This window comes from Chrysemys picta, chromosome 10, assembly GCF_011386835.1.
Source record: "Chrysemys picta bellii isolate R12L10 chromosome 10, ASM1138683v2, whole genome shotgun sequence".
In the NCBI taxonomy this organism is placed as follows: Eukaryota; Metazoa; Chordata; order Testudines; family Emydidae; genus Chrysemys; species Chrysemys picta.
Window position 1 is genome coordinate 52,251,080 of NC_088800.1, and position 13,838 is coordinate 52,264,917.

Genomic DNA, 13,838 nt, shown 5'->3' on the forward strand with positions numbered 1-13,838 from the left:
CTCACTGGAGAAGGGGGGATTGGTGATGCTGGACAAGTTCCCCTTGGAGGTAATTGTCTCTGAGGCCTGTTTGGTTTTTAGCGTGTGATTTTTATTTTCCTCTTGTTATTTCTTGCCAAGGGCATTAGCATGAAAACACCATATCTCGCTCTTAGGAGTTCATGGACTCTTGCTGTTTATCCCCACCATCCTGGAGTCATAATCCTCCATTTGTGATACTGTCATCACTTCTATAGCAACCAGTTGGGAGGTCACAAGAGAGAAGAGGGGCCATAAGCAGCAGGACCAGGGCCAATGCTTAAAGGCATCGAGAGCCCATTCTCATGAAGGCAGCTCTGCTATTAAATGGAGCAGGGAAATTCGGGATAGACACGCAGAAGGTTTTCCATGAGACATCAGCTGCTCTTTAAAAGGACACAGCCTGGCCCTACTGATGTCAATAGGAATTTGGCCCCAGATTTCAACTGGACCAAGATCTGGCCTCAGTAAAGCTGACTCAGCACCAGGGCCAAGCAGGGCAGAAGGTAATTTAGCCCCAAAGTGTACTATCCTAGGTTCAGGGCACAGCTGAGAGGTATGTGATCAGGCTCCTTTCCCTCTTTCTTACCTTCGTGCCCGGTGCTGTAAGTGCTGATGCTGCCGTGTTATAAGGGCACTTTCCCAAACAGGGCCACTGTGGCTACTCCTATACCAGCTCGCAACCGGGTGCCCCGGGTAGGGTGGGCTAGTGAAGCCATGGTCCGACTCCGTCTCTGCAGCCAGCGATGAGGCAGAGCTCCCCATGGTTCCCCCCTACCCAGATCACGCCAAGATTTATCCTAGGTTAGGTCCGAGCCAGTGGAAAGGGGCGAGGTGCTGCGGCATGGACTGGCGTAAAGATCCCAACACCGTAGAAAGGGAGGTCGGTTCTGATTAAAGAAGGAAAAAAAAAAAAAAAGAAAGGAAAGGAAAAGAGAAAGAAACATGGTATGATATAGATCACCACCACTGGAGTTCCCAAAACCTGCTAATGAACTCTCTGAACAAGACAGTTCCAGAGTTTACCAGGGGATGGGGAGGTTTTGTTTTAACAGGCCAGTCCAACCCAGTCTGGAGGAAGGAGATACAGGGTGGTTTCATAGAGGTTTCCTCTGGTTAAACACCATAGACCCCTAGCTCCCTAACTTCGGGGGGCAACTGTACCAGTTTACCAACCTAAGACCTTGGGTGTGATTGGCAATGCCTGTTGCCGCCTACTCAACTGTTCCCAACCCACCAGGAAGCGCAGTTGGTGGAAGATGACCCAGCAGAGCCAAGCACAGAGGATTGTCATTAAGATAAAGGAGTCTAAGGATAAACTGTAGAGTCCCAATCATAATGCCTGAAGCACCAGCACTTGGGAATGACTAGCACAGAAAGGGTTTTCTGAAGGCCCCAAACTCTAAAAATCTGACGAACCAATTAAGTCAACCCTGAAAAGTAGGACTTGTCTGTTTGTCTAGGGCAGTGGTTCTTAAACTTTTTTTACTGGTGACTCCTTTCACATAGCAAGCCTCTGAGTGCGACTTTTTAATTTAACACTATTATAAATGCTGGAGGCAAAGTGGGGCTTGGGGTGGAGGCTGACAGCTTGCGACCCCCCATGTAATAGCCTCATGACCCCCTGAGGGTCCTGACCCCTCAGTTTGAGAACCCCTGGTCTAGGTCAAGAAGGAGGGTTTTTTTGTTTTGTTTTGTTTTTTTAAAGGAATAAAGTTTAATTCCTTTTTTTCAGCATCATCATAGTAAAAGGGATGGCAAGCAGATTTTGTGCCTAGGCTGGTAAATTTTCCACAACCATTTTGCATAGTGGAATGAAATGTGAAACGTTTACACCCTTTCAGGTAGACTAGATTTCTAACAAACATTCAACAAAAAGGGCAGCCCTTATTCTTTCTTGTTCTTCCAATTTTCACAATTTACTGCATCAAACTTCCACAAAACAGAAGTATAGGAACATTTACTCTCCTTTGGTCTTCAAAGACTACATATGTATATACATACATATATACACACACACGTCTTTTCTTAAGGAAAAATAAATATCTTACAGTCTGGATTTGTGTAAGAAGGAAAAGGATCAAGGGAACATTTATCAGAGTAAAAAAAAAGGAAGAAGAAACAAGAAGGGGGAAAATTTCACAGCAGAGCTTATTCAATTACCCACCAGGATTTGCAGAGACGAATGAATTGTAGGAAGACCTTCATGAAGAAGCTGCTTAGTACAATAAAAGACTGAAACAAAAAGACTGTAAAATACAGTTTTTCATTCCTAGGATTGTTTCAGGGGATCAAGAAAGGTCTCGATGGATAGCAGACCCCAGAACACTGGAGCTCTTGCAACAGGTGCAGTTTTGCTAGGAGCTTAGCACCAAAACTAAATATATTCGTTATTAAATGGACATTATTAACTACCTTTTAAATGGTTTCTTCTTTATTCTCTATGGTCTGTAATTATCAGTTTTTTAAAAAAAAAAAAGTCCAAGAATAATTATTTCTTTGCCCTTCCTTGATTTTGTCTCCCTAATCGGCCAGCACAGATTCTGTGCATCTGGTACGTTGCCACCATCACAGAGCCAACACGAGGAACTCATTGATTATTGGGGGACTGGCAAAAATGGTCCCTTGTTTTTTCCTTCAATAACTGCCAACTGAGCAGTTAAGTTGTAAGAAGTTATATTTTCCCTGCTGGGGGGGGGGGGGGGCGGGGAGTGGAATTTAAAAAAAGAAAGATACTTAACATCCAGAGGACATTTATCCTAAGTTTATTATAATTGTAAAGGTAGGTCAGATTTGAGACATGGTGTGTTTTGCGTCTATAAAAAGCCTTAACCTTCTGCCTCAACCTTTGATAATTTCAACAGTGCCACTCTCCTATATGTTCCAGCAAAACAGCTGAAGGGACTGAGAAGTGTTTGGCATATGACCTATAGGGGTGGTAGGTTGAAACTTTTTTCCCCTCCAGGATTCAAATTTTAAACAGGCAAGAGGGAAATCAAGATCAGAAAAATGCAGATACTAATGATTCACCAAATTAAAACACAAGCAAAGGATGGGAAGGAAATCTAATGTTAAAAATCTTTCCGAGCAAAGAGTTGCACAACCAGATAAAGCAACTCAACAGTCTCGTTTGAAACCATTTCCTCAGCAACTCACCCAAGTTGAAAAGGCCAAAGCCACTCCTCTTCCCCCTTCTAGAAGAAAAAGCCTCAGGGACATGCAAGTTTTAACTCCTCAGACTCTGCTAAGTGGAAGACAAGTTAGCAATGGTGCAAGCAGCTGGCATCCAGCGTATTACTGCTGCCCTGTCCCATTCCTCCTCCCCTGTCCCTCCAGGTCTGTTACAGGAAGTCTGATCAGCCACCCTGAATGCAAATGTATTTTGGGAAACAGAGATGATGGAATCCTGGTTTAATACTACTCAGTAAACCTCTGTGGTGGGTGGAGTTGGGTGAAGGAAGGAATCTATAAATAGTGGCAGGATAACCTAGCTAAGCTGTAGCTGTCTCCAACTCTATTTGGGCTACTTTTCTGTCAGCACTGTGAAATCGGATTGCTTTGGGCAAAGCATTAAATCCCTCATCTTGGGCTGGACCCCTCAGCACTAAGAATGGCCCTCCCTTTAACCAACAGGAAACCCCGTTATTAAGATCCAGTTTGCAAACAAGCAAGAGCAGGATCACAATGTCAGCGTTGGACGCCTCCTCATTTCAACTTTATGCAGAACTCATGTCTGCTCCCATGCCTAGAACAGTGGTCAGGGAATGGCTTAATAATCCAACCCACCGTTTGCCCTTCAGAAAAATAAGTGATGTTTTTAAAAAATGAATGCAAGTTCTAATAATTACATGCTACTTCACATGGGTATTTAGCCAGGATTAGTTAATTCTTTGCAGCACTGTGAAAAGTGCAATATAAGTGCTGAGTATTATTATTAAGGGTCTTGCATTCAGTGATTTGTAAAACTCCGAGGGTGGAGAGGGCACACAGACGGGTAAATAATGTGTGTTAAATATATTTAGCAAGTGATACAGCAAGCCACAGAAAACTTCACACAGGTAGAGGGGAGAAAGAACAAACACAGGCTCTCACTCCCTAGTTAGGAAATTCCTGGACATCTGGAGCTGGGGGACAGCAGATTTTTCCTCCTAGTGAAGAAGGCACTGCTTGTATTGATGTAATTTATATTTGTATTGATCTAATTTGCCCCTTGACACAGGGGTAACACAAGGAAGAACAGATGGGGGGGTTAGCTAGTAGAAATGAATAGTTAAGCACCTAACTATGTGTTTTCTTTGAGGGTTTTAAAGCGCAGTAATTACTAGGTTTGGAGTGGTACAGTTAATTGCTCCGGAAATACTGTTTTCCAAACAAACTGATTGGATTTTTGGAAGTAAATTACCCCTATCACCACCCCCCCTACATCCCTCCCCAAAGCCACCAGCGGCAGCCTCCCTAAGAGCGGAGCAGCAGGCGGCGGGATCGTTGCAGCAATGCCCGCTTCGGGGTCACGCCGCTGCGAAGCCGATGCCCCGGTTCTCGCTCACACAGTGGCTCGGGGCGGCACGCCGGCTCCCCGGAAAGAAAGCGAAGCGGGGCTCCGGAGCTACAGGTGGGCGGCTGGTAGCGCTCCGTGCCTCGCAGCGAAGAGTGGCCGTGACCCTGCCCCGCCCCCGCTAGGGAGACAGCGCGCCCGGTGCAACGCAGCAGCGGCGCGGTCCGCACCGACCCCCGCTTCGCTCGCTCCGCCGCTGCCCAGCCCGGGTGGGGTCGCTCCGCTCACCGGTCCTTCGGCTGCAGCTGCTCCGAGCCCGCGGGACCGCAGGGTGTGCACCCTCTTCCCCGCAAACTGCGCCGGCGGGGGGAGGTGGAGCCTCGGGGATGGCAGCTGCAATTGCCCGGCCACCTCGCCCCGCACGAGAAATCCCCCGTCCGCCTACCCCTCTCCCGGGAAGAGCAGCGTGCAGCGCCGGACACTCGCTCCCGGCAGGAGGAAACGGGAGAGCGCCGGGCTGGCCCCACAACGCGGTGCTTGCAGGCTGAGCCCAGGGTCCGGATGGCTCACAGCTCGCACAGCGCTTCCCAGCCCCGAGCAGATGCGCCCAGGGCCAGCTGCACACTACCCTGGAAACAAAGCTTGGTGCGGGGGGCATCGAGGGGCTGTATTTCAGGCCTGCATGATTGAATGTCACACAGCGAGGGGTGTAAGGGAGTGCACAGCTACTGGGGGGTGTGCTCAGGGGAAGATTTAGAGTTAGTGGAACCCTACGCCCCGCTTTATTTTCAGGGGGGCCCCCTCAGGACCCAGCCAAGAAAGAACATTCTCTCCTCCTCCTCTATTATAAGTAATGGGAAATAAATTAAAATAAAGTGAGGTACCTTGATTGGGGCGGGTGTGCAGGGGGCAGGCTCTGGGCTGGAGGTTGGGGGTGCAGGCTCTGGGCTGGGGCAGGGGGTTGGAGGGCAGCGCTCCCAAAGCAACCGGCACATACAGCCCTCTGGCAGCGGCTCCTAGGGGGGGGGGGCAGGGGATCTCCACATGCCACTGCCCGCAGGGACAGTCTCTGCAGCTCCCAGCCAATGGGAGCTGCAGAGTCGGCACTCGGGGGGGGGGAGCAGCACATGAAGAGACACACATGCACACCCCAGGGGCCTCAAGGACATGCCGGCCGCTTCCAGGAGCAAAGCGGCACAGAGGGAGGGAGGCAGAGTGGGCAGGGAGCCGCCTTAGCCCTGCTACTGGCACATCTCTGCGTGCCCCTTGGGGTGGAATGGAGACTGCGGGTCTCCATGCGCTGCCTGGGGCAGGAGCAGCGCGCAGAGCCCCCCTCCTCCCCACCAGGGGCGCACAGAGACAGAATATTAGGGTTGGAAGAGATCTCAGGAGGTCATCTAGTCCAATCCCCTGCTCAAAGCAGGACCAATCCCCAACTAAATCATCCCAGCCAAGGCTTTGTCAAGACAGGCCTTAAAAACCTCTAAGGAAGGAAATTCCACCACCTCCCTAGGTAACCCATTCCAGTGCTTCACCACCCTTCTAGTGAAATAAGGCGCAGCAGGGCTGCATGCCAGCAGCTGGCCAGTTCCGGGAGCAGCGTGGGCCAGCAGCCATGACATGCAGGCAGCCTGCCTGCGCCCTGCTGCGCCACCGGCTGGAACTTGAGGGCAGGTTGTCAGATATTTGTCCTGCATTTTGGGGGGGCCCCTGTCATTGGGGGCCCCATGCCACCGCACCATTTCATGGTAAATCCTCTCCTAGGTATGCTGTAAAGGGGGGTCTGATCTGTGTATAGTTACAGTGTGTGTGTGTGTGTGTGTGTAGGGGGGGTCAGAGTGAGGGGTGTAAGGGAGTGCACAGCTACTGGGGGTGTGCGTGTAAGGGGGTCACAGTAATGTGTGTGATGGGCTGTGCATAGCTACACAAGAGTGTTTATGTGTAATGGAATCACCCAGTGATGTGTGTGTAGCTACAGGGGGTATATGTGTAAGGGGACTGTGTAAGAGTACCACAATGGCATGTGTTAGTGTAAGAGGATCATAGAGGTAAGGAGAGGGTCACACACAGTGATCAAGGGGATGTTACAGAGGATGTGATGTATGTGTGCATGGGTGTCTATTGCGTGTGTAGGGGAGTGATGGGAAGGGGGGAAATGTAAATAAAATAAGTAGGCGTTCGGCTCCATTGGGCCAGGGCTGAAAGATGCCATATGGGTGCGAAGCAGTGTGTGGTTTCCAGAGGATGTGGACAGGACTTCAATAAGAAGCTAAATTGGGGGGAGGAGAGGGGAAACAACTACGGTCCTTTCCATCCTCAGATGCCTTTAGGGAGTCACAGCTGCTGGACTGGGAAAGCAAACAGCCTCCCTAAGACGGCAGGAAAGTATTTAAGCAACAAAACGCCACCACTTTCAACCCTCTCCTCCCTATATTTTGAGGCCTAAATAAGGCCCTGAGACTCCATGGTCATGACAGCAGACAGACACCAGTCTGAATGGTCCTGCAGTACAATAGGTGGCCCCGTGGGCTTCCCTGCTGGCAGCTGCAGCAGCTTAAGGGCGGTTCAATTGAAAAGTGTCCAGGTAGAAATTGACACTTCCTTGTACAGTCAGTGCTCTGTGTGTAACTGCTGCCTTGGTGACAAAAAACAACATTTTCACTGCCCTTTCCTCCTGTTAACCCTGCAGAATCAGCACAGCTAGGGAAAGGACAGACTCCAGATCACTGTGCATCAGTAAACAATGCTGTTGATAGTTTCTGATCAGTTACAAAGCTGTGCAAACCCCCTCACAACCTTTGGGACATCAATAGGGTTGAGAGACAGGATAGCCCCATGGCTAGGATACCAGCCTGGGACTTCAGAGACCAAAGTTCAATTCCGTGCTCTGCCACAAACTTCCTGTACGCTCTTGGCAAGTCACTTAGAGGGGGAACTAAGGCACAGAGAGGCTGACAACAGAACTGCAACATCCCTGGGAAGCAGGGCAAGGAAAAATACAGTAAAGATTTTGAGGTGCTCAGATAATACAGTAATGGGGGGCAGATAAGTACCTCTTGTAGAGAACTGTAAAGGAAGGTAAAATTTGCCCTGCAGAGTCTATTACTGGTGGTGATGTGCCAAAAAGAGAGCACCCAGGTCCCTGTTACCAGGAAAAATCCTTTCTACAGAGTACATCAAATGTGGGGTCACTGAATAGCAATGCTTAAAACCATCCCTTTAACATCATAGGAGCTATGCACACGCCACCAAATAAAACCACATCTCTCAGTTCCACATCTGAACTCCCTGTAACCTGGGATCGTGGGGATTTGTTTGTGGAATACCTCGGGGGGAAGAACAAGCCAAGAGCCAGGCTGGCTTGAGCTCCATGTAATACCACTTCCTAATACTTTGCCACATTCACACAGAGGGAGTGGAATCAGAGTATGACACACACAGAAAGGTCACAAGCAATAGAAATAGCAGTTTCAAGCCAGCGTCATGGCATAAACTCATTGCTGCTAAGGTCAAAGAAGTTTCCACTTCTTCTGTCTACAGCACGGTGAAAAGTCAAGTAGTGACCACAGCTGGAAGCAGGACACCAGGGCTAGACAGCAACTGTCTGATCAGGTACAGTAAATCTATCATGCCTAACAAACTTCAAGACAGGGGATTATACAGATTTGAAAGGGAAATCAAAATCCTAATTAAAAGCAACAAAAAAGCAGCTGACTGTGTCCTTTTAAGTGGCAACTAATCCCAGCACCCATTTCTGTCATTGATTTATGAGCAGGAAGTTCATTTTATCTGAATAAGCACAGAGACCGCAAGCCAACGGCGATTAAGCAGGGCTGAGTGTACACAAATTTAAAAAAAAACAAACACTATGGAAGCCCGGTGCTCTACTAAGCCAATTAACATTACTTCAATGAGGTGCAATAGGGCTGCTCATATTTTCCAGTTTATTAGCCAATTGTGGATAGATTTTAAGCACAGAGTTAACAATAGCATGTGAACTGGTATGGCTGGTCTCATTAGCAACACTGCAGTAGTTTAAACAGGTGCCTCATGTGGTGGGGGGAGGAGGAGAAAGACAAGCCAGGCCACAGCATCCATTCTCTGCAGGCATTTAAGAGCAGGTCTAAATTTTCAGAACCTTTCCCCCTCTGTGTTTATAATCCTTGCAATAGACCCTTTATCATCTCGGTCAGCCCAGTGGTTTGCCTCACCTTTACAGTCTGCCTATTGAGAACAGTTGCATTATAAACAGGAAGCTTTAAGTTGTGTGCTACAAATGTGCTATATATTTAATAGGCATCGGAGTCTAACAAGAAGATTCCATGGAAGGAAAGCATGTGAGACTCTCATCAGGATAACGCTTCTTGGATGATGCACACACAAGTTTCTTCTGTTTTTAGACAGGTTTATCCTAACTCTGAATTTCCCCTGCAGCCAGAAAACAAACAGTTTCTCTTTCCTGCTACAGTTGGGTGTCGATTGGTCAAGGGCTCATCCTCCCATCTGAGGCTGTGCCAGCCTGTGCAGGGTAGGATTGTTGTTATTGGACATTCACAGCTAGAGATAAACATGAGTAAGAACGAGGCACTGTCTCCTCACTCCATCCGCTTTATGGGATCTCCGTGATTCAGTGCGATGACTGCTTCTGACGCCATCTTTCCGTACAGCAGCACCAACAGGCGAGCAACTAGAGCAATAACGAGGCAAAGCCAGATGAAAGTGACGCTAAAATGAAGAGAGATCGTCTGTATTTATTGCCATTTACAAACTATGCGCCCCATCTGAACCGACTGCTCTTACGGTCGTTTAATGCCATGACGTTTGGAAATAACCATGAACGAAGTCACCTAAAAACTCACCAGAAAACTATGCAAAAGAAACAGAATAAAGAATAAATAAAGAATAAAGAACCAAGCCTTTCTCTGTGCCCTAACAGTCATGAAAGGCTGGCTGTGTTAGATCAGTGGGGGAAGTGAATTCCCGAGTCGAGGATCACCCCCCATCAACGAGATGAGCAGATCTTAGCTACATTTTATACAGCATCATCTATTTCCCCACCCCTCCTCTAATAGGCCACCCCATGGTGGGTAGAGTGATCCCAGGTATGGTTTGTATTTCAGTGAAGGTTTTAAAGCACATTGCACTCCATGGCACTGTACAAAGCTCAAGATATTCCACAGGGTACAGGGAGTGTATGTTAATTGCATGCCAGCTAAGCCACAAAGATACGTGGATGAAGGGCTGGCCCGTCAACACAGGACATGGTCAAGAGCTGCTATAAGATGTGGAGTTTCACAGTTACCAGAGGGAGGATGCATCAGGCAGGGACTGGAAGAGCCAGATCTCGGAGCAGGAAGAAGTAGGCATCCCACCCTCTGGCACTATCCCTTAGGCAATGCAGACCTAGATCTTGTTCTAGTTCATCTGGGGAACATTTGGATGCCAGAGTGATGGGTTCTATAGAAAATCCTATGGTAGCTAGGTACAATACCTCACCTACAGAACGTATCCTGCAACGTGAGAGGCGAGGGCTATGCACAGCATCCATACTGCATCCCTGCCCTCTACAGAGCCGCTCTTAAGCCCTTGCTGTGCTTTATCAAGCCTCCTTTCATGACAGGGGGAATGAAAAACTTACAGAAGTTAAGTTAGCCAGCTAAAGTTACCAAGAACCTTTCCTCCAGGTTACAGGGTTTGGAGTTTCCCTGAACTAGTCGTTTACTGTGTCCTAATTTCCAATTCACTGTCCTAAGTTTTGGAGGGCTGGTGTTTCGGAACTGGCCTCAAGCAGGTGCAGAGGTCGGATGAGCGTTACAGGCAGTAGGTTGTTATTTGGCATTTGCATTAGAAACAAACCAAAAAAAAGAAAGATATTGGAATAACTGAGAACTGCTCAAGTGTCTGCACACACACACCCCCACACACACACCAGCCCCCTCTCTATAAAAGTACAAAGAGTCTGGTCTACACCACTGTAGACCAGTACACAGATTTTATATTGGTGTAACTATTTCAGTTCGGAGTGACTTCTTAATGAAATAGTTATACAGGTACAATCCCTGGTGTGGATGCAGTTATACCAGTATAAAGCGGCTGTATACTAATGCAGTTTATTCCCCTTCCCAAATGGGAAGAGCTATACAGGGAATGTAACTGTATCCACCCTTCAGGAGTTGTGCCACTTTAACACCACCAGTATAACTGATGTGTTTAGACAAAGCCTTAGCAGCATTTAACCAGCACAGCAGCAATGAACAAAGAAAACAGTCATATGGGGAACAGATGACTTCCTAAAAGGCAAGACTTCAAAATAACATGGAGGCTTTCAGGGAGCGGGCGTGGCTATCCAGACCAGAGCATGAGCAATGGCATCGTACTTGCTAAAGCTAGGGTCTCCCTCCAAGAGAACGCACAATACAGAGGTAACCAGCAGCTGACCCCTATGAAGTGGGTGGGGAAGGAATCCACAATTACTTCAAGACCAACTCCCTAGATTCTCAGAGTGCCTTTAATGAGAGCAGCTCAGATATCACCTGCTGCAGATGTCACACTCAGGTGCTTGGTTAGACATGCAGTCATGCTGCATCACTGCTCCTTCTCAGCCCTCTCTCTCTCTCTTTCTCACAGGTAGTGGCCGCTACACCCAGTGACAGGCAGAAGAGTTTCACTCTGGAAAACGAGTTGTACGACAATAAGGCACGGGAGTCACAACACAAGAGTTGAGTTTGCAACTCGCACCAAACAGAAAGTGATCACAGAGGCTGCTGCATGCGTTGCAAGGAGACCACACTGCTGGGTCTGGGCAGCGGCCCAAGGGGCACACTGGCACGGGGTGCAAGCAGTAGACTAGAAGGGGGTCTGACAGGAACTAGCCAAGTCACTGACCCAGAGGCAACAAGTGGGGGGGCTGACCTCATCCTTCAAGGGCACCTGCCCACCTTTTGTGAAGGCAGTGCACAGCCATCACTGCTCCTCAGACAGCTGTAGTGAGAGATGCCCGTAAGTGGCCAGGAGATTATATCCCAAAGCTGGCCTCAGTGACCCAGGCTGAATCACCCCAACTCTTCACCTGAGACTGGATGCCAAGGCCACAGGAAGACTCCACCCAGTCCATACAGTGGGCTGACTTGGTGAAAGCATCTCACACAGGTACCCCTTGCAGTCTGACAGCTCCCCATTTGATTCCAGAGACAGTTCAAGGGCCTGGTTCTTAGCTACAAAGCTCTGGGTATCTTGGAGGCTTCCCCTCTTTGACAAGCTGACAGCATCCAAGGTGAAGCTTCCAGGCCCTGAAAATGGTCTGCCCCCAACACAGGGCCTGAAGGCATGGGATCCTTGCAAGGGAAGATCAGGATAAGTCCAACTTAGCCATGTTCCAAGGTCACCAGGATGTGAGGCTGGCCAAGAAAGAAGTCCTCTAGAGAAAGAGCAGCCAAGCCAATGCTGAAGGCGCAAGTCCAGCCCAAACACACCCACCTCCACTCCTTGGGCTGAGAAAAGGAGCAGGGGATGTTGCACTCCATATGTTTATGGAAATATGCTTATGCGTGTAAATATAATGTAACTGGAATATGCTTTATGCAAAAGGTCTCTACCGAGTGTGTTCATCTTATTTGTATGAATGTATCATTCTTGTATCTGAAGCTAGAAATATGAAGTATTATTCTGAAGTCCTATTGTAACTATGCAAAGTGTGGGCCATTAATGGTGGCTTGGAATCTTGATGGCTCCCATTAACTAGGACAACTGGTTGTGAATGGCTCTGTTTACTCGCAAATCTTCCTGGGTACCTGCAGGCCAGCTGTGAAAGAATGGAGAATGAGGTCTTACAGTGGCATGTGATCATGTCATCTGGTACTGGAATCCATCTTAAACCTGGTGCTTTTCCATTTAGAAGGGGGGGGGGGGAAATCCAGAGAGAGAGAAAGAATTCCCACCTTGTGCCAAAGATATAAAAGGGTGTGGAAGAGAACAAAGGGGGCTGCAGTCATGAGAAATCCCCTAGTTACCACCTGAGCTGAAACTAACAAGAACTGTACCAGGGGAAAGGATTGGGCCCAGATTAAGAAGGAGTCTAGTCTGTGAAAGAAGCTTATTGGAACATCTCTGAGAGTGAGATTTACCTGTACTCAGTTTCTTAAATGTTTTACACTTAGACTTGCGTGTTTTGTTTTATTTTGCTTGGTAACTTGCTTTGTTCTGTCTGTTATTACTTGAAACCACTTAAATCCTACTTTTTATACTTAATAAAATCACTTTTGTTTATTATTAAACCCAGAGTAAGTAATTAATACCCGGGGGAGCAAACAGCTGTGCATATCTCTCTATCAGTGTTATAGAGGGCGGACAATTTATGAATTTATCCTGTATAAGTTTTATACAGAGTAAAACATTTATTTGGGGTTTGGATCCCATTGGGAGCTGGGTGTCTGGGTGCTGGAGATAGGAAACCTGCTGAGCAGTTTTGGTTAAAGTCTGCAGCTTTGGGGGCATGGTTCAGACCCTGGGTCTGTGTTGCAACAGAGTAGTGTGTCTGGCTCAACAAGGCAGGGTTCTGGAGTCACAAGCTGGCAGGGAAAACGGGCTCAGAGGTAGTTTCAGCACATCAGTTGACAGTCTCAAGGGGGTCTCTGTGCCCGAACCCGTCACAATGGGATCCTTGCAAGGGAAGATCAGGATAAGCCCAACTTAGCCATGTTCCTAGGTCACTGGGATGTGAGGCTGGCCAAGAAAAGTCCTCCAGAGAAAGAGCAGCCAAGCCAACCCTGAAGGCACAAGTCCAGCCCAAACACACCCATCTCCACTCCTTGGGCAGAGAAAAGGAGCATTAAGACTTGCACTACCCTGGATCCATCTTCCCCTGCCGCTTCTCATCTCTGTCCCACCGGTGGGCCCTGCTCCCCAAGCTGGAAATATCACATATGCTAGTGACTCCAGGCAAAGTAGCATGGGGCTCCTTAAAGCCACTTGCCTGCCCTCCCGGTTCTGGAGACGGCCTCTGACACAGCCAACTGCCTAGGCAGCTCCAGTTTATAAGGCTGCAAATCTCAGGTCATCATCCCTCTGGGCCAAGGTTCTCTCCTCCGCTGTTGCAGCACCACTTTGGTCACAAGAGCACATGCAACCAAGCCCCAGCAGCACAGAGCCTTCTGATACTAGGAGGGAGAATTACCAAAGAATGAAGGGAGACAGAGAAAAGGGGAGGTGGTGCGGACTGTACTGAGGAAAAGGGATGCGGAGGAGGAGGAGGAGAGAAAGGACAGAATCCCTTCTGCCCTCCATGATAATAGAAAAGGATTGTGAACCAGTGGCTTGGGTCTTGGTT

At 48.3% G+C, this 13,838-nt stretch overlaps 1 protein-coding gene across 9 annotated transcripts in view; it reads right to left on the bottom strand.

The window, feature by feature from the left end:
* Positions 1–13,838, bottom strand: part of CAPN15 (calpain 15) — a 109,446-nt gene that overhangs the window by 80,944 nt on the left and 14,664 nt on the right. For 2 of the 9 annotated variants that reach the window (XM_042854134.2, XM_065558698.1), the window contains exon 2: positions 608–908. The exons of 3 other annotated variants lie outside the window; for them this stretch is intronic. In XM_042854134.2, the coding sequence (XP_042710068.2) occupies positions 608–783 (176 nt within the window). In that variant the 5' untranslated portion in view covers positions 784–908. Of the gene's footprint in view, positions 1–607; positions 909–3,174; positions 3,310–4,801; positions 4,956–13,838 lie in introns of those variants that run through there. 4 more of the 9 variants (XM_065558689.1, XM_065558690.1, XM_065558691.1 and 1 more) reach the window with 4 other exon arrangements.